Here is a 24468-nt window from a genome sequence, read left to right as displayed (position 1 = left end):
CTTGAGTATAATCACCTAGATGCCTGGAAAACTTTTCGTGAAGGGTAGATCTGTTAGTTCAGAGGACAAAGAGTTCTCATGTTTTTAATATAATAGAGGCTTTAAATGCAGCTTAGAGAAGGTCCACAGGAACACAGAGCCCAACTGCTCAAATTGGAACTTAGTTTTGAATGTGGTTTTATCCACCATACAAACAAACAAATACATGCACACCCCCACCACACACAAATTAGTCTCATATTAAAGGATAATATATTTCTGAAAAGATGCATATTAAGTTAAATTTCTGTGAATTGAAATATATTGACTGCACAAAGAATAATTAAAATTTTTCTTTGATTACAAAACAATTTAAAAGGAAGAAAATACTAATAAGTCCTGAAAGCTAAGCAAAACCAAAAACATACAACTTTAAATTTTTTTATTGTAAGAATCCATATTATTATTTGCTTTGAAAATTAAGATTTTTTTTTTTTTCTTTTGGAGATCAGTTTTAATGAAACATACCTACAAATAATTATGACAAAATTATAAAAATGATTTTCATATGCTCTTTGTTTTTTTGTTTGTTATTTTAAAGTTACATTTCATGTTCAGTAAGTCTGGTTATCTGACATTACTCAGTAGAATTCTGATATATAAGCATGCCTATCAAATTTATTTGTGCCAATGGTTTTGAAAATATAACATAATAAAACATCTTTGATAATAATGTCATCATCTACTCAATAAATATGTGTGTCACTTGACAATAGACCATATGAGCTTTACATGGCAGAAATCCTTAAAACAAAATAAAAAATCAAATAGTACACTGCACATGCATATTATAGACAAATGTTAATTTCCTTAACATACCCAGACTTCAAACCAGTAAAAAATGTACCAATAACCCAGCAAAAAAAAAAAAAATAGTAGAAATAAATGGACAATTCACAGAAAAGGAAATACTATCGATTATGAAGTATTGAAAAAAGATGCTCAACTTCATTCATGAAAAGGAAAATGCAAATTGAAATGAGACACTGGTTTTCATCTCACAGATTGACAAAGAGTAAAATATCTGATAACACCATGCTAGTAAGGGTTTGAGGGACTCTCCCACACTCTCCCGTGTTATTAAAGGAGTATAAATTGAAACAGCCTCTCTGAAGAATATTTGGGCAACATTTATCAAAAAGTGAAATGCGCATTTCCTTTGATTCAGCAATTCCATTTTTAGGAATTTAATCTACAGATATATTCTCACAGGTATGATATTATGTATGTTCAAGGATGTTTATTACAACATTATTTGTAGTAGAAAAATATTGGAAACAAAACAAACATCCATCAAAAGGGAATGGATAAATAATACAGTCACATCCACACCATGAACTACTATGCAGTTATGAAAAGGAATGAGGCCACGCTACATGTACTGATATGTTAGAATTTCCAAAATATATTTAAAAACCCCACATAGGTAAAGTACAGAATATATAATATGCTTCCATTTGTACTAAAGCAAAGACTATGTAGATTGGTATATGTTTATATATGCACAGACTATATCTAGAAGGATCATAATTCTCTGACAATGATGATTATCATTAATAAAAATTGCCTGTGAAGAGGGAAATAGCATTTGGGTTATGAGGGTGAGCAGAAAGAATTACTTTTCATTGACTACTTTCTTGAACACTTGGAATCTTGTATTGTGTGCACGTATTACCTATCCCCAAAATAATTTTTTTCTTCTTAAAAAATGGAATTCCCTGGGATGTCAGCTGGTAGCATAGCATTGGGTGAGCAATGCTCTATATAGCTCTACACTGTTAATTTCCTTTTCCTGGAAAAGCCTTTACCCCTCATTTCTCCAGCTCACTCCCACCCTTGGAAACCTTCTCCAGCAACCCCACACCCAGTCTGAATTTGATTCTATTCCCCAAAGCTTCCATGCCTCTAAAACCCCATGCATGCCTCAATCATAGCACTTGGCCCACCTCATTGTAATGGTGGGCTTTCCATTTTGTCCCTAGATTAGATTTGAGCTCCTTGACAGGCGAATGTCATATAAGACCTAGAGTCCTAGTGCCCAGCACAGTGCCTGACACATAGGAGGCTTCTTCAGGAATGATGGCTGATTAAATGGACGGAAAGAGTGGTGCTCCTAGAATGTCAGTTCCTTGTGAACAAGGATTTTTGTCTGTTTTATTCTGTGCTATAACCTTAGCATGCACAAGGCTTGGCACACAGTAGGTATTCAATACTTGTTGAATGTATACATGAATGCCACCTAGAGGGAGAAGGGAGGAAAAGTGAGCAGCTAGAGTGAAGATGTTTGAACAAGGTGGTGAAGAGGTTAAGTAGGAGGAGGCCTACAGCTTGGAGCAGGGCTTCTGTGAAGGTCAACAACTGGGGAAGAAACTGGTTTCAAAACAAAGTTAGATATTTACCTACAAGAATGGTTTAGCAGTTGCTGCCACCAAGACCAAGATGGGGGTAAGATTCCCTGCCTTCCTCAAGAATGCGTGGGCCAACGAGCCAGTGTTGGACCTTTCCTTCATTATCAGGGGCCTCAATATAATTCTGTATCCATTCAACCCCTACATCAATCACTCCATCATGATCAACCAGGCCACACCCTACAATTACCAGTGCCCTCTGAGTTGATGGGAATGTGACTTAGGGCCTCCGACACCCAAGTTTGGAGTGACTAAAGAAACTGTGAATACCTCTGTTGACAAGGAGGAGACCCTCTCCCTTGGGGTCCCTAATTAATATATGAAACAACCTCAGAAAAAATTATCTGGAAGAGTTACCATATGACCCAGCAATTACAATCCTTGGTATTTATCCAAGAGAAATAAAAACATCTGTTCATGCAAAAACTGGTATAGGAATGTGTATAGCAACATTATGCATAATAACCAAGAAGTAGAAAAAACCTCAAATGTCTGTTACTGATGAGTGGACAAATTAAATGTGGAATATCCATACAATGGAACAATATTATTCAGCAATAAAAATAAGTGAAGTACTGATATGTGCTACAACATGGGTGAAAGAATGTTGAAAATGTTATGCTAAGTGAAAGAATTCAGTTACATATTATATGATTCCATTTATATGAAATGTCCAATATAGGGAAGTCTATAAAGACAAGAAGTGGATTAGTGGTTGCCAGGGGCTGTGGGAGAGAGTTGGAGGAACATGGGGAGTGACTCATGGGGTTTGGTGTGATGAAAATGTTATAAAATTGATTATGGCAATGGTTGCACAACTCTGTGACTATACCTTAAAAACCCCCACTGAATTGTACACTTTAAGCAGGTGCATTGTATAGTATGTAAATTATATGCCAATAAAGTTGTTATTAAAAATAATGCTCTGGAGTTTACTGGAGGTGTGAATTGGGCTCAGGCCCATGCTGACCATCATCTTATACCTGAAGTCAGATGAGACTAAGCTCCAGTGAGGTCATACTTATACAGTCCTCTACCCCTGAAGCCAGGGAAAGGGCATTGCCAGCAGGTCCTGATGGCTGAAAGGTAGCAGAATATGTCACCCCAAAATATTACTGTAGGAGTTTAAGGCATGCCACCCCAGGATATCCCACTTTGGTCTATTGATCATTTTGAGCTGAAGGTACTTGAAAAATAACAAATACAAGGAGAGACTTTCTCTGAATTCCATCATCTGCCTAAAGACAGATCCTCCAAAAAGAACTCAATTATCATAAATCCCCTATCTGGGAATTTTATCAAACAGAGGAGATTCACTCTTATCACCAGAAAGGAGATTAATAGTGGACACCACACCCAGACAAATGTAGTCACAAACCATCATACCTCCCATCTATTCTTCTAAGGGCCCATTCTCTTTCCTAAAAGCGATTAGCCCTCCCTTAAGATGATTTACATACCCCCTCCCCTTTCCCTATTAAGACGGTATTTAAGCCTGAATTCAAGGCAACCTTAGGAGTTACTCATTTTTCTCTGGGTCTCTCCCATGTTTACAAGAGGCATACACGTTAATAAACTTGTTTGTTTTCCTCTTGTTAATCTGTCTTTTATTACAGAGGTTTCATCTAAGAACTAATAAGGATAGAGGGTAGTTACAGGGCTTGGCTTCTGTGCAGATCCTCCCAAGATCCTCAGGGCTAGTCAGGGAGTGAGTGTTCCTGGGGTTCTGGAATGAGGACTGTGGAACTTCTTTACTTCCTTTCCCACAAGAGCTGAGGGGCTGTTATTGGATGGGTGTTTGGGGCAAGGGAGAGAATGGCACAGGGCAAGGAAGTATTTATTAATTCCACAATTTTTGAGCGCTAGCTACGCATCTGTCCTGGTATTTCATGTGAAGCAATGGGAATACAAAGAAGTATAAATGCTCCTGTGGCCTGGAAAAGCTAGCTGAGTTAGACTGGCTGGAGACAGGTGTGAGAATTGTGGGCATGAGGTGCTGAAGCCATGTGCCTGAGAGCACAGTGGCCCACAAAGAAGACCTGGGAGGGGCTCACTTTCATTCCTCCAGAGGTTCCGTGCCATCAGCACAGCTGCCTTCGCTGAGTGTGGGCCTGGCCCTAAATGCTCTCTTCCTAAGGGGGACCTGCAGTATGGGGGTGTTGAATGGTGGAATCTAGGTGCCGTGTCCTAGGGTTTGGGTCCCTGAAGCCCACAGTTCCAGTAACTACACGAATGGAAGCCATGGACAGAGATATAAAGGCAACCTCACAGATATAAAGGTGACCAGGTTCACCGGCCAGCCTCCTAATACCCATGGACCTGCTAAGGAAACTTAACTTAATTGAACATTCACAGCAGCATTTCTAATTCTCATCATAAGTCTATAATATTTCAGGTACTTTATAGATGCTATAAGGGTCTATAGGCTGTGAATAATCCATCCACACTAGGAAGTGTGTTCCAAGTTTCTAAGTCAATGAATGTTTGGAACACAACTCCTTTGCTAGACACTTTCAGTAGCTAGATTACAGGAAAGTCCCTTTAAGTACTTTAAGGGCTTGAACCACTGCTGGGCCAGACATGATATGGGAGAAGGCATCCCAGGTCTTTCATGTGAACTGGAGGGGTGGTTGCCCCAAAAGTTCCAACCCTGCCTTTGAGCCACCCCATTCATCCCACTTGGCTGAGACCCCGGTAGAACCAGGACTAGGGGTGTCAGAAGTCAGGAACAAGAGAGCAAGGGCTTTAGGGTCTCATTCAGCCTTTGTGTGATTCTGGCCCAGCTGGGTCCTTGGTGCTGGGACCACGTGCTTTCAGAAGGAGATGGGAGCTGGACCAATGGACAACAAAACATTATAATGGCAGAAACAGCCTCAGGGCTGGACACAGAAGCCATAGTTACAGGAGAAAAAACCCACAACAAATTTCAGACTATGGCCCTTATGATCCCTGGACCAGGAAGGGGAAGGAAGGGGAGACTCACCCTAACCTGGTGAAAACAGGGCAACATGAAGAACACTGTGTAGTCAGGCTGAAAATTAAACAGATGTGAGTTTCTTTAATTCAAAGGTTTAATTATTGTGACGGTTTCCATAACTTAATCTGAGCCATCACTTCAGCTTTAATTGTGAATAATGAAATGGATTATTTACAGTAACTAATGACAGTTTTGAAAAACTGAGAGGTGAGAAATTGGTAACTTGGCAACTGTTTATTCATCTTCTTTTTCAGTCTGTGTTTATTGAGTACCTGCTGGGGTTCAGCCTTTGCCACGTCCTACACATGTCCTATTAGAAAAAAAAAAAAAATCGCTATAGCCCATACTATGGGCCAGTTTCTTTCACTTCATTATCTCATTACTGCTCTCAATAATACTCCATTGCGGATATTATTCCTGTGATTTATAGAAGCACAACTGAGATTCTGAAAGGTTAGGTAATTTGCCTACGGTCGTACAGCAAAGCCTATGCTGTTTGCCACCTAACCTACCTCACACAGAAACCTACAGACTGACATTCTGAATCTTACTTCTTGCTTTGTGCAGGAAAAGTCAGCTTTTCCTAAGGTAAAGGTTGTTTGTTATTTTAAGCAGGCAAGACAGTGATCAAAATGGTACTTTTGGGAAATTAACCTGGCAGTTTGTAGGATGCATCAGATGCTAGAGACTGTTCAGGCCAGAGGCTGGGACCTTAGCCAGAGTGGTGGCAGCAAGACTGAAACAAAGGGCTGCAGGAGGCACTGCAGAGGCTAGAAGGGGCCTGCTAGGGGTTTGGATGTGGTGGGCAGGGAAGGAAGACAGCCTTGCTGCCCTGGCTTTGGGAAGCAGGGGACACAAAGCCCCAGCTTGGCCACTGACTCGTGGTTTGACCTGGGGCAAGTCATTCAACCTCTCTGAGCCTTACTTTCCGTGTGCCCAGAAAGCGTTATAGCCAGCTTACTTAGCAGTCTCAATTCAGGGGCATATAAACTGAAATGGTATTTTTCCCTCCCAACCATTGCTTTCAACAGTCTCTGTTAAATCTCCCTTAATATTTTGCTTCCTGGTCACTTTCAGTTATTCAGGTCCACCACAGTTTTTGAGGCTCCTACCTCAAACTTGATTTAAATCTTATTTCCTGCCATCCTCCTGCTCCCAGGCTGCTGAGGCAAGGGTAGCTAGGACTGAGAATTTGGAGCCTGGGCAAGTAGTGAGATCTGGCTCCAAGAGGCCCCCTCCTTCTTTGCCCTTGGGTGGAAGGTTGAGGAGGAGGGAGAGGAAAAGTGGTGAGTGCCGCTCTTAGCTGGTCCAACTGCTGTTTCTCTCCATTGACTGTGGCAGCTCCCTGGCTCATGACTAACTGGCCACCAGGGACCAAATGTTGGTTCGCTTGTGGGGCACACATGGTCTTCAGAGCTCCTGTAGGGACTCCTGCTGCTCGTGCCCCTGATCTGGCTCAATGCTCCCCACCCTTCTCCTGCCACTAGCTTTTAGCTGCTGAGCTTCCCTTCCCCAGTGGGCAGTTCTTGAGTAAAAGGAGTAGGAGAGAGGGTCTGAGTCTGACTTCCTTCCACAGTATCCACTGCTATTCTTACTGCACCACCTCAAGGCGGATAGGCTGCTCTGCAGCCATCCTTCCTCTTGGCTGCCATTGCTTCTTTTCTGAATGGAGGCTGGACTCCAGCCCAGCTGTACTTCACTCACCAGGCATATAGCCTGGCATGGGGCTGCATGGGGCATGAAAGTACCATATAAGGCAGTACCTGCCTCTGAAGGGTGAGCACATCACTCCCTATTGGGCAGAAGCCTCGCTACTCCAACGTTCTTCCTCCACAGACTTCCTAGAGGGCTAGAGTGGCAGTGGTGGTGGGATGGAGGGAGTCAAAGGGCAGTGTCTTATCGCACTTTGAGGAGTGGTCTAGTCCCAGCTCCGAGTCAAACTCATCAATTCAGTGAGCAGAAAAATTCTCACTTCTCCACCCCTGTTTCTGAAAAAGACAAAATGCCCAGTTGTAGGGTAATTGAGATCATCATGGATAACTACCCTCATGCCCAGCTTTTACTGTCATCTCAGTGTCTCTGCTCTGTTTTTGCTCTTTGACTTCTCTTTTGGGGCTTTCTGTCCACACAGTAGGTGTGGAATTTTAAGATGGACTCTGAGCTCACCAGACTAGTTGGCTGGCCTCTTGAGTACCATGCAGTCACAGAAGCAGATGATCAAAGAACAAACAGTCCTGTGGTGTTTAGAGTCTCCCTTAGTTACCACCAGGCCTCTGTTTGATTTCTTGCATAGCAACAAAATGAGGAGGGGAAGATAAGTAGCATCTGGAATACACTTTGGGTATAAGGTGGGATTCAGCTCCTGGATGATTTGCTGGAAGTGTGCACAGAGGTGAACTATCAAAAATATGCAGGAAGTGGTCCTTCTTCTGGTTCTCCTGAGTGCAATGTCAGGTAAGAACTCCATTTGCCACCTTGCTTGCCCTACTCAATTTACATGATATCATTGTATAATAAAGTCCCAAGAGAGGAAATTGCTTCTGGGAGGTCTAGATCAATTGTGGGCTTACCTGCACTGATGAATGATATGCTGTAGCAACAGGGAGTCATGGGAGGCTGGGGTAGGAGTAAACCAGAGAACAGGGGCGCCTAAAGAAGCCACAATCGAATCCATGCTTGTATAGACTTCACTTTCCCTTAGGTGTTAATTGGCCTGAGCTGGAAGTATCTTCCAAGATCTAAAGTTGGGAAAATAATTTTCATAGCAGAGCTTAATGTTATAGCAGAGGAAAATTTTTTCTCTGCTCTTCTAGGTCGTTTTAGCTGGTCTATTAATTAAATTGACATAAGACAGATTAACAGTAGAAAAACAAGTTTAATCGTGTACATATGGGGGCCCCATAAAAATATGAGACCTATAGGCAGTCAGGCAATTGAGCCTCACAGAGAGCACTTTGATCTCCAGGCCCTGCTGAACTCTCCATAGCCCACCACACTTAGCCCATATCCTTTGTAGTTATCTTTGGTGATAGTTCTCTTCCTTAGACTAGGCGCTCTGTCTAAATTCTTTTAGAAAGTTAAGGTGGAGGTTAAAAAAAAAAGCTATTCCTGAATCTTTGGGGTCTTCATGCTTTTATTTTATTTTTTAAACATATCTTTATTGACTTCAGAGAGGAAAGGAGATAGAGATAGAAACATCAATGATGAGAGAGTCATTGATCGGCTGCCTAGCCCGCAACCCGGGCATGTGCCCTGACCAGGAATCAAACCCTGATCTCCTGGATCCTAGGTCGATGCTCAACCGCTGAGCCACACCCGGCCAGGTGTGGTCTTCATGCTTTTAGCTCAAAATAGTCTCCATGTCAAAGTGGCACATTCTAGGAAGGCTTATTCTGAACCCCTTAAGTATGTATGTTGAGTTAGTCTTTATGGAGATTCTGGCCTTTCTCTGGAGACTTTTGGGGGCAACTTGAGCTTGGCAAATCATCCAGTGGAAAAGTTGAGGTACTGAGGAGATATTGTCTTACTCTTGAGCAGAGAAAATGCCTTCTGGTTGAAGAGCCGAAGATCCAACCTAGCGCTTCTTGCACATCTTCCTTATTCAAAATCTTCAAGAATCTCAGATGATCTTTTTAATATTGTCAGCTTGGATTATTGAAATTGAGCTTTTTATTTATTTTTCTTTTTAAAATTATTTATTTATTTATTTATTTATTTATTTATTTATTGAGAGGAAGAGAGAGAGGGAGATACATTGATGTGTGAGAGAAACATAGATCAGTTGCCTCCCATATGTGCCCCAACCAGAAATGGAACCCACAACCTGGGCATGCAGCCTGACCAGGAATTAAACCCAATACCTTTTGGGACTATGCTCCAACCAACCGAGTTGCACCAACCAGAGCAGAAATTGAGCTTTTGAAATTAAATCTTATTTTTTAATAGGTAGCATATGCATAATATATGGAATTCAATCATGTTAAATTTGCAGATTAATTTAGAGATAATTTACATCTTTGACGAGTTACTTTAATAAAACACTTAGAGGAGTGTCTGGTACATAGTAAATGTTTAGTAAATGTTAGTTGTTATTATGTATGACATTGAGTTTCCTACCCAAGAATAGAGTTCTAGATACTTGTTCAAGTCTTCATTTGTTTCCCTCAGGAGTATTTTAAGATTTCCTTCATATAGATCTTGCACATTCTGATTATGTTTATTTCTTGTTCTTTGTTTCACCTTTTTTTTTTTGCATTTGTAAATTGAATCTTTTCTTTCCTTGTATCTTTTAATTGATATTATATTGTATGGAATATACATTATCTTATTTTTTGTAGTGATTTTTCATTTGATTCTCATTTATTTCCCAGGTTTGAAAATAATAAACATTTGTACTTTTCCTCACCTATTTTTCTATCTTTTATTTCTTTCTTTTATCTAATTACTGGGTCTGCGCCTTTAGACTTGTTAAACAATGATAAGTGTGTACATTCTTGTTTTGTTCCCCAGTAAGCATGATGCTAGCTTTTGGTGTGACATGTTTTATATTATAAGGAAATAGCTTTTATTTTTGTTTAGGATCTTTATTTCTAAATCAAAATGGATTTTTAAGTCAAATGCTTTTTCAAGATCTATGGAAAAGACCGTTTGACTTTCCCCTTTGATCTGCTAATAAGATAAGTAACTGGGTTTCCTAATAATGAACATTCTTTTATTTTAAAATAAGAGTTTTTATAGATTTTTAGAGAAAGAGGAAGGGAGAGGGAGAGAGAGAGAGAAACAGTGGTGTGAGAGTGAGACATTGATAGGCTGCCTCCTACATGGCCCCTACCGGGAATCAAGTCCACAACCTGCAGGAAACCGAACCTGCAACTTTTTGGTGCAGGTGACTGAACCCAACCAACTGAGCCACACTGGCCAGGGGAAACATTCTTTAATCTTGGGCTTTTAGACTCAACAGAGGGCAAGAGGAACTGTAAATGTGAAGCTGGGTCTTGAGCAGCTCAGATTGTCACTTGATGTAAACTTTTGAGATATTTCCGGAAACATAGGCTTTTAGGACTATAATCATTTGCATTAATAGGTGACATTTATTGTCATTGGGGGAAGAGTGAGGTTGGAAAGAACTTACTGTCTCATACTGAACACTATCATCTAGAAATTTATCATCAGATGTGTGAAAGGAACTGGTCACAAAGATTTGCAAGAAATACTTGAGATTTCTTATAAAAACCACATTCAGATCCCTCTCTCCAAAAAACTATTTGCTGTACAGTGATTTTGCTCCTACAGATTAAATCCTCTCTTTTTGGAAGTTCTGCTGTGATGCAAACTATTTCTCTCTCACCTTTTGTCTGTGAGTCTAAGAACCTGACTCTTACTGTTACTCTCAAAAATCCAGGTCACAGAGAATTGGGAGAGGGGGACAGTCACACCAGAACCTGCTTTCAAAGTATTGGAAGCAGGCATTATTATAACAATCTCAGATGAAGTAATATTCTACAGCATCCTCTTTCTTCTCACTTTATCTAACTCCTATGTGTCCTCCAAGGCCCAACTCAAGCCCCACCTTCTTTATGGATTGCCCTAGCTCTTGGTAGGCGCTCTCCCCACTGCACGTTGCCCTTCTCAGATTGCCCTAGCTCTTGGTAGGCGCTCTCCCCACTGCACGTTGGAGCTCCTTTTGCCTACAAATAGAATTCATGCCAACAATGTAGTACAGTGCCTAGCACAGAATACATGCTCAATGAAAGGTAGCATGAGTTATCATACTATAATTCATCTGGTATGTGTCTGCCCTGTCTCCTCAACTGGAATGTCAGTTCTGCAATAACAAGCTTTGGTTTTCGTATTGCTCTGTGGTCTCCAAGTGCCACATACATGCAAAGTATCTAATACATGTTTTTGTTGATCATCTCTTTTTGGATCTGTCCTTTTTTCCTCTCTCTCTCTCTTACATTTACTGATACCCTCCAAGTGCAGAAATTTAGATTTTCTTCCTGCGTTATATTGTCATGTATGTTAATGTCTTTCCTTTCCACCTATTAAGATGAGGAAAATGAAACAGTTTCTCTTTGAGATGCTGTAGTGTCCTATTCCAACAGCAGCTTACAAATGAAAGCCTCACAAGAACTTGAACTGAACAAAAGTCCCAATTAGACTGGTAGAAGAGTTGAGGCAAAACAATCTTCTGGCTCCATTCGTACCAAAAGACCAAATTCCTAGAAGATGGAAGACTTAGCAAAGGCCCCTTGATATACTTAAATCAACTCTACACTGAAGTTTTCTACATTCTGAGAGAGCCTCTAGGGAACTAGCTTTTGTATTACTCTCAAGGAAATAAAGAATGCCACAGTGTTTAATGAAAGAAGGGGTCCTTGGTAGTTGAAAGATCCACATGAACATGAAAAAGGTATGAGGCCCATTGACCTGAGTTTTGTCCACCGAGCACCAGGCATGAGACAATCTCAGGTCTCTCTAGGAAGACTCCCCCCGCCCCCCCCAACAAGCCTGCCATCTGGGCCTGGCCTTCTGGCGGGGAGTGTTGGGAAATGAAAAAGAGGCTCAAGACTCAGTGTTTTATGTTCCCCAAGGACTAGGTACAACCCCTTCTTAATGGACTCATCATACAAAAAGGCAGGAAAGTACAGTCCATTTCCAGAAAGTCTTTCTTTCACCAATTAATCCTATATGTGGGATCCAAAGAACACTGCAAAAGGTTTCCACTTTTTCTGTCATGTCACTTTCCTGTTCAGAGCCAACATAGAAGAGCAGAAGGCCATCCCTATTCTCATTCTACCTCCCTCTGCCTCTCACCTCTAGCTCAAGCATTTGGTCATTGGAATCCATCTTCTTTTCCACCTCTGTGGAGTTGAAAGAGGTGTACAAAACACCCCAGCCCTTCTCACGCCAGCACCAGAGTGACACTCCAAGGCCAACACATGTTTCTTTGACTAATTATGACCTAGTGTAATTTACAGTCACAAGTAGTCACCATCTTTTCTCCTGTGTCCCACTAAGGGCTCCCTCCTATTAGCTTTGCCTGACATGGGTCAGACCCTCAAAGGGGGTGTCTGAGCATCCAATCCAGTAAGGTATCCCTTGTAGAAGTTAAAGACATAAGAATATGTTGTGTATACTGAAACAACAACATTCTGTAGTGTTTCGTAGTTTATCGAGCATATGCATTTTCTTATATGGTACCTGTGTTGTGAGAGTGAATACCATTGGACCTGAGATTAGCCTCAGTTGCTTTGCTAAAGTTCCTGGTCCAGGCACAAACCATGCTGATTAACAGTGCTGCTTTGTAACCGTGAGTCCTGGGAGTTTGGGGATGGTTTGTATTGTCTTATAAGCATGTTCTTTGATAACAGAGATTAAGGATTTACACCTGATCTGGGTATAGTCAGAGACCCTTGGAGGGCTCTGCTATAGAGGCTGGTTATGTAACAAAATAGCACCTACATGACCAGAAAAATATAAAAGTTTCCAGCAGAGACTCTAATTTGGGCTCCCTTGTTCCAAGGTACTAGTGGATACGTTGGTGGTTCCTGATCTGAGCAAGTGCATTTTGTCTTGGCCCTTAGAGAAAAGAGGACAACAGGTGCTGGCACCTGGCCTCTCCAGTCCTCATGCTATGAGGAAGCCTTCAGCTGTGATGTATATCTTTTCTTTAATGTTGTTGCCATACTGCCTTCTTTTTCTGTCATAAACTATAGATCTGTAAGTATTCTCATTTGGGTTCTGTGAGTCTTCTTTAGCAATTGAACCCAGTTTAACAGCACTGTTAGTGCAGCACCACAGTCCTGAGAGAGAGAGTTCACAGAGGGCCTCAGAGAAGTTAAGGGACTAGCCCAAGGCCCAGTCAAGTGGAGGCAAGGCTCGCACTTGAAGCAAGCTGCTCTCTTCACACTCTCCTCTGATGTCTTTCACTGCCATTTTGATTAGTAACTAGAGAGAATGAAGAGGTATTTATTGAAAGCACAGGTGTAAGTGAGAGCAGCTGCATCCGGGAGGAGAGATGGCATCAGCTCACATCCCTGAGCCACACCATCATCTTTATTGTCCAAGGCCCAGGGTGGGCAGCTTCCTCCCCCATAACTGAGGCTGAGAAGGCCTAAGTAGTCATACACATGCTCCAGGAGGAGGCCTTGTTGGTCCATTTCTGGCAAGGTGGGGATTTTGCTCATTTTGAAACAAGTGAGGACATCATCCGTCCAGGTCTCAGCCACAAGAGAGATGTTTCAGTGGGCTCAGTGACTGATAATCTTTGGTGTCCTTTATCTTTTTTAAAGTGTACAGCTTCAAACAATTTTAATTTGATTCTTAATTAAGATGCATGTGTCAGTAAATTCCATCAAAGCATCTTTCTTGTTCTCCAGCACTCAGACCACCAAAGAAAGTTTGAGTATCCAATCTCAGAAGGCAAGTACACGGTGTCTTAGCGAGGCTGGGCTCCTGGCACCTAACCTTCTCTCTGCCAGTGATTAGCTAGGTGCTTTTGGACACATCCTTTAAACTTATTTGCATAATGAATGGGTTAAACATTTTGTGACTTAAAAAATCTTATTAATCTTATTAATGTTCCATTTTTAAGGTGTGGCCCCTAGCCACTAATTATTACTATTTCTATTGTTATTACCACTGCTACTTCTACTTTTTTAAATAGCAAGGAAGCTGGAGGAAGTAGTTATTGAACTAGAAGTTGAGAGATCCCAGCTTAGCTACCTTTTTAAATCAGTTTCCCCGGAGTGTCAACCACAAAGTTTTTAGAATTCAGTTGCACGACCCTTGCACACATGACCTTGCCCTGGGGAGAGAGGCCACCAGATGAAGGTAGAACATCTCCAGCAAGAAAGCCAGCAGAAAGGGCATATCCAAGGACACAGTCCTGCTTCATCCATCATAGAACAGGCAGTTCCCAGTATAAACTGCTTGAGGGGCACTGGATAGATTCACTTCTCCCTCCAAAATATCTCCCTTACTGCCATATGAAATATGACTATTCAAGGAGGACTATGAAAAGCTCGGTTAATACAGGGAGGAAGCACGGAGCTATGAATAGTCCTTTCCTTGGAATTAGATGCCTTGGATTGAAAGGCTAGTTCTCTTATGGAATTAGTCTCTCAAACCCCAGACTTATCAAAATTATAATTAATGCAATAAGATCAATGAGTATACTCTCAGCAAAGCAAACTAGGAGCTGTGATCTGGGAATATTTGGGGAGCACAGCTTCTCTGGCCTCCTCAGTTCTCCAAAAGAGACACACCAAGGTTGGTGGCTATAATAATCTGCCTGTTAAGAGCGAGACTGTGGAAAGCCCTGAGTGGGGCCTCTCATATCCGAGCTCACATCAAGCTAATATTCCAGCACAATTCCTTATGTTGTTCCAAAAACAGCCTCTTACAGATAATACCACCCAAATATAGCATCTGAGTTGAGGGGCCAATTTCATACCAGGTGCCAGCACCATCCTGCTACGTTGTCGCCAGGTCATAGAAAAACTATGATGCATCATATGTGCAGTCACTTGACAAGCATGAAGTGACGATGGCTGTAGTAAATATGTGCAGTCTGTTATCCCCAAGACCCAGCGTTGGGGAGGGCCCAGCACTGCTGCTTGTTGAATGTGGAATCTCACATGCATGAAACGGCAGCAACACCAACATTATGTTTAGAGTGGATGGGATCAGGCAGTAAAGTAGCCAGCACAGTGCCTGGTGAGTAGGTTCTTAGTAAATGCAAGTGGCTACTTGTTTTAGCAAAGCCATAACTCACCAGGCTATTCTTGAGAAAAACCTAGTGAGTTAAATCACTAGCAGAGGGGTCCTTTCTTCTTGGCTGGAGGGGCACAAGTCCCTGGAATGGTTGGAAGGGGGCACGAGAAGGTGGGAAATTGTTGGAGACAAGTTGCCAACCTCTCATTTTGCTTGTGACTGTCCTTGTCCTGCTGAACAGTGGGGAAACACGCTCATGAGCAACTCAGGGGGCTCTGCTGACTTTTGTTTGTGGGAAAAGAGGGTATGAGGAAATTATGCCTAAAAAACCCATGCAAAGCAAACTAGGAGCTGTGATCTGGGAATAAAGCAATTGATTATTTTGCTCATTTTGGAAAACTATTTTTGGGAACATTTTACCTCTAAATACTCAGTATATTATTTTGCTTTTGTTTTTTATCACCAGAATGGTAAAATACTAGAGTTAATTTTAACAGATTAAAAAAATCTATTTGTATTCACATCACTTTAAACCTCAGCTGTTTTGATTTATCTGAGTCCTTGCACAGTCCTTTTCCATAAACCTGGATAATTCTGCAAGTAAAAATAATTTAGCATAATGCATTTTAGTTTCTAATCTAAATTAGTTGATTTTAGATTTATAAAGGTTTGTATCAATGAATGTATTTATATTTCAATTTTTCCTGCATTTCCATTATTCCTTTGTATCTCCTCCCCCAAATTTGAAATAGAAAAATTCTCTTAAAAAAGCAAACATTTTTCCATGTCGTTTGTTTCTAGAAATTTTATGCCTTTCAGTAGGACAGATTCTTTTACTGTCACCTTCTACCTCCTCCCATTCCTGGTGGCTTGTTTCTAGTGTCTAATGGTGGCTGAGACTGGGAACTTGACTTAGAAGGAGTACCTTTGTAAATTTTGGCTTTGTTACTACTACAGTAGTTCCCCCTTTACCTGTGGTTTCATTTTCCACAGTTTTATTTATCTTTGGTCTACTGTGGCCTGAAAATATTAAATGGAAAATTCCAGAAATAAACAATGCATAGTTTTAAATTGTTAGCTGTTCTGAGTAGCATGATGAAATCTCAAGTTATCTGACAAATAACTTGCTCGCCCTGCCCAGGACTTGAATTATCTCTTTGTCCAGTGTCTCCAAGCTGTAGACCCTCTCCCTTCCCCATTAGTCATTTACTGGCTATCCCTTGGGGTACTGCAGTGCTTGTGTTCAAGTAACCGTATTTTACTTCATAATGGCCCCAAAGCACAAGAGTAGTGATGCTGGCAATTCGAAGATGCCAAAGAGAAGCCATAAAGTGCTTCCTTTAAGTGAAAACATGAGTACAGTATAATAAGATAGTTTAGGAGAGAAACCGCATTTGCATAACTTTTATTACAGTATATTATTATAATTGTTTTATTTTATTAGTAGTTATTGTTGGCAATCTCTTACTGTGCCTAATTTATAAATTAAACTTTATCATAGGTATGTATGTATAGGAAAAAACATAGTATAGTATAGTATAGTATAGTATAGTATAGTATAGTATAGTATAGTATAGTATAGTATAGTATAATATAGTATAGTATATACAGGGTGTAGACTATCTGTGGTTTCAGGTATCCACTGGGGGTCTTGGACAGTATCTCTGTGGATAAGGAGGAACTACTGTATACACAATATGTCCTTTAGCTCAGTTTCCTCATCTGTAAACTAATGACATTAATACCTACCTGAGAGGATTGTTTTGAGGAGTAAATGAGAGAAAGGATTTTACATTATGCACCTATTTGGAACATTGCAAAAATGGTAATTTTATTATTTTCCTGGTGCTGCCATAACAAATTACCACAAACTGGATGGCTTAAGACAACAGAAATTTATTATCTCACAGTTTAGAGAAGAAGTCTGAAATAAAGGTGTTGGCAGGGTTGGTTCCTTCTAGAGGCTTTGAGGGAGAATCTGTTCCATGCCTACCTCTCAGCTTTTGATGGTTACTTGCCATTCCTTGGCTTGTAGCTGCATCACTTCAGTTTTTGCCTCTGTCATAATATGACCTTCATTAGGATACCAGTTGTTGAACTTAGGGCCCTTCTTAATCCAGTGTGGCCTCCTCTTAACTAATTACATCTGAAAAGACTTTTTTCCAAGTAAGGTACATTCTGAAGTTCTTGATGGACATGAATTTTGGAGGGGATACTATTCAACCCCCTACAGTAACCATTATTATGGAAGTATGAGAGAACATGACCTGTTGCTCTCCTTTGTATTGACAAAGTCTTGCAGAGTGTCAAGGAGACCTTAGAGTGTCCCTAGGCCTTCCTGTAGGAAACACACTTTCTCTTAAATTGTAAAGTTCCCTGTCTGTAATGAAGTCCAAGGCAGTTCACATGCCTTCTCTAAGTATCTCATTTTCTTCTCTGTGAAACAGAAGTTAATCTATCAACTAAAGTACTGATTGACTCTGTACATGATATCTATAGCATCCAATAATAACAAATAATTGTTCTTGAGATTACTAATGAATGTGGGGAGGTCTACTATGATTTTGTTCTTCAGTTATGCACATTCAATTCTCAGATGATATCATGAATGAAACAGTGACCCAGAGAAGGACAATAAACTCAAACTATTTGGCCCTTGTAAGAGAGAAAAGTGTCATGGATAGACTAGATATTTCAAGTGGGTGTCTATCTGCTAAGGTGATGTTTCTCTTACCTTGGCTCTTCACAAAGATTTGGAGAAAAGAGAAGGGGGGCAGGGAAACCAGAGAAAAGTGGCACCTTTATTTACAGAACGATGAAAGCAGATTTCATGGTGGTTTGGTGGTGGTTATTTTCCTGGCTCCAAGATCTCACATTCCCATTTCAAGGTCTTGGCAGGAATATTTGTTCTTGGGGAGTGACCAGGTTCTGTTGCTGCTCCAAGCTATGAGTTGAAGCCACAGATCAAGCTGTTAAGTCCCTTTTCCCAGGACAAGGCTTTCTGTTCATGTAATTTTTATCGTTTTTAAATCCACAGGGGGAGAAGCACTACAACTAATTCATTTACCTGCTACCAGTAATGTGACAGAGAATTCTTCACCTGAGACTTCAGTACATAAGTTTTCTGTGAAATTATCAGCATCACTGTCACCTGTGATCCCAGGGTTTCCCCTGATAATCAACTGCAGTCCCCTCACCAAAGCCTTCCGGGTGAACTCGCTGTCAGGCACCGACTTTGAGGTAAGTACCATCTTACTCCCACCGGGAGATGTCTGCAAAGAGGAGTCCTGAAGACGAGAGGCCTATGGGATTCTAGATCAGTGATCATTTCCTCCTCTTTCCCTAGTTTAATCCCCTCTTGTAAGATCCAGAAGACTTGTTTTGGGCATGCTAGGGCCTTCTGTGCTAGGTGCCCCTCCAGCCTTTGAACCTTTTTTCTCCATTTAATCCAGCCCAACTGAATATTATGCTCAACTTGTTACAAAGAAAAGGCTGTTTCTTATTGCCAACCATCCTGACATATCAGGTGTAAGGTGTGCTAACAGTAACTAAATCTTTGAGTGGGATAGTTTGAGTACCGATCTCCTTAAAAACTGGGCCCTGATGAACTTGTGTCTGGTGATTCTGCTTTTCTATGATTCTGCGATTTTTCAGAAGAAAATCTATGAGGAAACTTAATATGGAAGAACATACCCTTAATAAAAATATAAGCTTAAATGTCCAGCCCTACTGTGTGAATGTTTCCTCTTCAATAATCCAAACCCAGTCATTCACATTGAAGAGCCATGGTACCACTGCTTTGGTTTCTAGTTTGTTATTTGAGTCTTCCAAAGTTGTCACTCCTCCTTAGGCAGAACAAATCTGCTCATTGCATGTTTTCCACTGGTAACCTCAGAGGCCGTCAAGGATGTCTTTATGGTCAAGGTGTCTAGACCTACTTATACTTCAGTATCTCCCACCCTACCCTCCCCTCAGCTGGCATAGGAAACTCCTATAGTTATCATCAGCCCTGCCTCTGGTCCTGTGTGCCATTGCCCTGGGGTTCTGGTGGTACCAAGTCGGCTCAACCTGCTTGTTCTAAGCATGGGTGTCTCCCTGAGGTGCATACTAGATGTTCTTCAACTCAGCTGATTATCAGAGTCATTGTGGAACCCATGACTTGAGGGCCAGACCACAGGCATCTGGTTTTCTCAGCACTCCAGGGATGGGCCCTCAGGTATGCAAGGAGCACACATTAAGACAGTCTTCACATAAGCATCCAGTGTACATTACCAGGACCCAGATGCTGGTTCTGTGACTTACCTGCCCCATCTACTTGTTCCTTTGACATCTCACTCCTCTCTTTAGTAGTTGTTGCTTGTCTGTTTCTCTAAGCCTTACCAATTGCTTGCACTTAGAGAGAACGTAGTATATTCCAGACACTCTTAAAAAAGCTTTACATATGTTTACACTTTATTTTTATTTGTATTATTCCATGCTTTTATTTGTATTATTGCCCTTTTCACAGATGGAAAAAATGAAGCAAAATTTAACAGACAGGTTAAATAACATGCTCTGGCTGTGCAAGCTATTAGGTAACCGAACTGAAATTGGAATCTAGGTAGTATGACTTCAGAGCTCTCATTATTTTTTAAACTAGTTTCATTGAGATATAATTCACACAGCATATAATCCATCCATTTAAAATGTAAAATTCAGTGGTTTTTACAATATTCACGGATCATCATCACAATCTAATTTTAGAACATTTATATCACTCCAAAACAAAGCCCTAAATCCATTAGCAGTCATTCTCCTACCCTTATCCCCCTCAGTCCCTGACAACCACTAATCTACTTTTTGTGTTAATAGGTTTGCCTATTCTGGACACTTCATATGAACGGAATCATATTGTATGTGGTCTATAATGACTGGCTTCTTTCCCATAAGCATAAAGTTTCAAGGGTTACCCATCTCATAGCATGGATCAGTATTTCATTCCTTTTTATGGCCAAATAATACTCCATTGTATGGATATACCACATTTGTCTATCTATTCACCAGTTGACGGGTTTTTGGGTTGTTTCCACTGGAGAGTTCTCATTTTCAGACTTTACAGCCTACTGCCTTTAATGATGATGACAACCATGCTGCTTCAAATTTGCAAAGATTCCAAAACACATTCACATCCTGATCTCTTGAATGTTACCACTAACGCTGATATTATCACTATTTAATGTTATTTAAAATTTCTATTTTAGAAATAAGATAACAGATAAGGTTAATTGATTTGTCTAAGATCACATAGCCATAAAGGATGAAATAAGAACTTAACTCAGATCTTCTGACTCCCGATCACACTCAAGTGTGATGGTTGAGAATCAGGAGGGATATCTCATCTGCAGAGGTCCTCTTGAGGAGCAAGGGATCCCAGCTCCACACCAGGCTCACCAGTTCAGGGCTCCAGTGCCATGGAGAAGAGTTCCCATAAGAGCTGGCTGTGAAAATCAATGGGAATTCATCTGGGTGAACAGAGGGTTCACTCACCCACAAACACACCTTAAGCTCCAGCAAAGGGACGACAGCTTCAAAAGGTACAAGAGACATATGGGGAGAAACTGAATTGTGTGGCTTCAGAGTGAGGGCCACCTTTGTTCCTGTGTTGAGCCATTGCCCCCACACAGTCTACAGGCACAGGTGGATGTCAAATCTGAATCTGCATTAAACTGGTGAACTCTGCTCACTCCACCCTGGTATCTCCCTGAGACCCACTTCACCCAACTTGCACATTGCCTTTGGCTCTTTCAGTGGCTGTGCCTCATGGGCAGCCAGCTTCAGTTTGTACTATATATTTTCTTCAAAACTGTCCAAAGTCCACAAGCCCCAAGCAGGTGGAAGCTGACCTCAGCATGTGCTGTGCCTCTTGCTAAGCTGCCCAAATCCTAGCACTGGTGTCAGGGGGCCTTGGGTTGCAGTGTGGCCCCTCCCACATGCCTCTAGGCGCAGCATAAACAGCTACCAACTTCAGATCACTTTTAACTCCTACCAGGTGACCCCAGGCCAAGCACAAGCAAGCTGACTTTGACCTGTAATGGACACCCTTCCAAGAGGCCCCAGAACTGGTTCCAGACTTCAACAGAACATCATCTGATTAGCTCCACAAACAGCACATCCAAAAGTTGGTCTCAGCAGGCACCAGAGCCCCACTGGGATGAATCTCACTCCATGTGGTCAGGCCTCTCACAGGAGCTCTTCTTCTGTGGTTGTAGTCTGTCCTCATAGCCACTCAGCCTGAGGGTCAACCCCGCACACTGATGTAAACACAGCAATCAAGGCTCAACTACAACAAAAAGGGCACACACAAGCCACACAAGGGACATCCTGGAGCACCCAGCCCAGGGAGACTGTGCCACTGAGCCCCACAGAACACCTACTACATAAGGCCACCCTACCAAGACTGGGACACATTGAAGATCTGTCTAATACATAAAAACAAACACAGAGAGGCAACCAAAATGAGGAGACAAAGAAAGTCCCAAATAAAAGAACAGGAAAAAACTCTAGAAAAAGAATTAAATGAAATGGAGGGAAGCAGTCTACCAAATAAAGAATTCAAAACATTGGTAATAAGGATGCTCAATGAACTTAGGAGAAGAATAGATGAACTTAGTGAGAATTTCAGCAAAGAGATAGTCAACATAAAAAAGAACATTGAAATTATTAAAAAGAACCAGTCAGAAGTAAAGACTACAATAACAAAAATGAAGAATACATAAGAAGAAATCAACAGCAGATTAGATGAAGTAGACAATCAAATCAGTGATTTGGAAGACAAGGTAAGGTAAAACACCCAATCAGAACAGCAAAAATAAAAAGAATTTATAAAAAGGAGGATAGTTTAAGGGACCTCTGGGATAACATCAAGTGTACCAACATTCACAGCATAGGACTTACAGAGGGAGAAGAGATAGAGCAAGGAATTGAAAACCTATTTTAAGAAATAATGATGGAAAGTCCCCTAACCTGGCAAAGGAAATTGACAAGCAAATCCAAGAAAAGCAGAGTTCCAAACAAGATGAACACAAAGAGGCCCACATCAAGACACATCATAATTAAAATGCCAAAGGTTAAAGACAAAGAGAGAATCTTAAAATCAGCAAGAGAAAAAAATTACTTACCTACAAGGGATCTCCCATAAGACTGCAAGCTGATTTCTCAACAGAAACTTTGCAGGACAGAGGGGAGTGGCAAGAAATATTCAAAGTGATGAAAAACAAAGACCTACAACCAAGACTACTCTACCTATCAAGGTTACCATTGAGAATCAAAGGGGAGATAAAGAGTTTCCCAGACAAGATAAGCTAAAGGAGTCCATCACCACCATACCAGTATTACAAGAAATGTTGAAGTGACTTCTTTAAGAAGAAGAAGGGGGGACACTTATATTCTGGTAAAGATGGTGGTGTAGGTAAAAGCGGGACTCACAAACTCCCACAACCACATCAAAATTACATCTAAACCACAGAACAACCATCATTCAGAAGTGCCTGAAATCTGGCTGAATGGAATTCCTACAACTAGAAAATTAAAGAAGAAGCCACACTGAGACTGGTAGGAGATGCGGAGGAGCGGAGGGCTGGCCTGACACCCATGTGTGGCGTGTTTTAAATCAGGAGGATATCTTGGCTGTTGTGGTCCCCTCAGCCCAGGGTTCTAGTGTTGAGAAGTCCCTGTAACTTCAGGCCATAAAAACCAGTGGGGATTGTGGCTGAGTGACACAGAGGGTTGCTGGAGTCCCAGGCCGTTCCGCTTAAAGGCATGGACTTGCTTGGACTCACTCCCTCTGAGCTCGAGCTCTGGGACAGCAGCTTGAAAGGATCCATGGACATATGGGAGAGAAACTAAGTTGTCTGGCATCAGAGCAAGAACTGGAGGGCAGCTTTGTCCCAGACAAAAGTAATGGCACAGGTCTTTGTTCCTTTGCTGAGACCTCCCCACCACAGTGCCTAGAGGCAGTCACCATATCTGAGTCTCCAACTTGGCTCACACTGTTCACCTGGCCTTGGTGACTTCCTGAGACCTCACCCCACCCAATTTGCAGCCCCACTCAAGTTGTTTGCAGCAGCTTTTCCATATGAATGGCCTGTTTTAGCTTAGGCTTCAGACTCTCCTAAAATGTCTCAAACAAGCAGCAGCTGGCCTCAGTGCCCCCCATACCTTTCAATAAGGGACCAGCACTAGTAACAGCCTGCCTTAGTTCTCAGCTTGACCTTTCCTGGGCACCTCCATACCCAACACAGGTAGCAGCTATTTGCAGTATGCTCTGTAGCTCATTCCAGGTGGTCCCAGGCAGGGCAAAAGCTATAGCTGACTTTGCACTTCCTGGGAGGCCTCTGAGCCAGTGCACCTGGTGGTCAGCTTCAGACCATACCAGATTACAACCCTACCACAACCATGAGTGACACACTCAAGGGGCAGACTCAGTAAGCACCAAAGCCCAACTGAAGCAAGTCCTGCTCCATAGGATCAGCTCCTGCACAACAGCTCTTCTGCTGAAGTCTCAGCTAATTCTTGCAAGCAATTGGCCTGGGGATCAATCCCTCCCAGGGATCCCAACAGCAATCAAGGCTCAACTACAACAGGACAGTGCACACTGCCCAGACAGGGGTGCACCTAGGGTGCACAGCTCAGATGACTAGGGAGGCTGTGTTACTGGGTGTGATAGGACACCTACCATGCAAAGCCACTCTACCAATTCCAGGAGACATAGAAGCTCTACTTAATACATAGAAACAAACACAGGGAAACAGACAAAATGCGGAGACAAAGAAACATGTCACAAATGAAAGAACATAAGAAATCTCCAGAAAAAGAACTAAAGAATGGAAACTACCCAATTCATAGTTCAAAACAATGGTTATAAGGATGACCAGGGATCTTAATGAGAATTTCAAGAAACTTAGTGAGATAATCAACAACATAAAAAGGGACCAATTAGAAATGAAGGATACACTAACTGAAATGAAGAATAATTTACAGGGAATCAACAATAGAGTAGAGGGTGTTGAGAATCAAATCAGCGATTTGGAATATGAGGAAGCAAAAACACCAATCAGAACAGCAAAAAGGAAAAAGAATCCAAAAATATGAAGATAATGTAAGGAGCCTCTGGGACAACTTCAAGCATACCAACATTTGCATCATGGGGATACCAGAAGGAGAAGAAAGAGAGCAAGAAATTGAAAACCTATTTGAAAAACTAATGACAGAAGACTTCCTTACCTTGTGAAAGAAATAGACATACAAGCCCAGGAAGCACAGAGAGTCCCAAACAAGATGAAACCAAAG

At 41.5% G+C, this 24468-nt stretch overlaps 1 protein-coding gene across 1 annotated transcript in view; it reads left to right on the top strand.

The window, feature by feature from the left end:
- The first annotated feature begins 15107 nt into the window (after positions 1–15107).
- CDHR3 (cadherin related family member 3) overlaps positions 15108–24468 on the top strand; it is a 67909-nt gene continuing 58548 nt past the window's right edge. Inside the window, 2 exon segments of the mRNA XM_087820867.1 lie at positions 15108–15144; positions 18179–18381. Of these exon segments, the coding sequence (XP_087676993.1) occupies positions 15108–15144; positions 18179–18381 (240 nt within the window).

Source organism: Miniopterus natalensis, chromosome 10 (genome assembly GCF_054644295.1).
Source record: "Miniopterus natalensis isolate mMinNat1 chromosome 10, mMinNat1.hap1, whole genome shotgun sequence".
Lineage (NCBI taxonomy): Eukaryota > Metazoa > Chordata > Mammalia > Chiroptera > Miniopteridae > Miniopterus > Miniopterus natalensis.
This window is presented reverse-complemented; position numbering and strand designations above follow the sequence as displayed.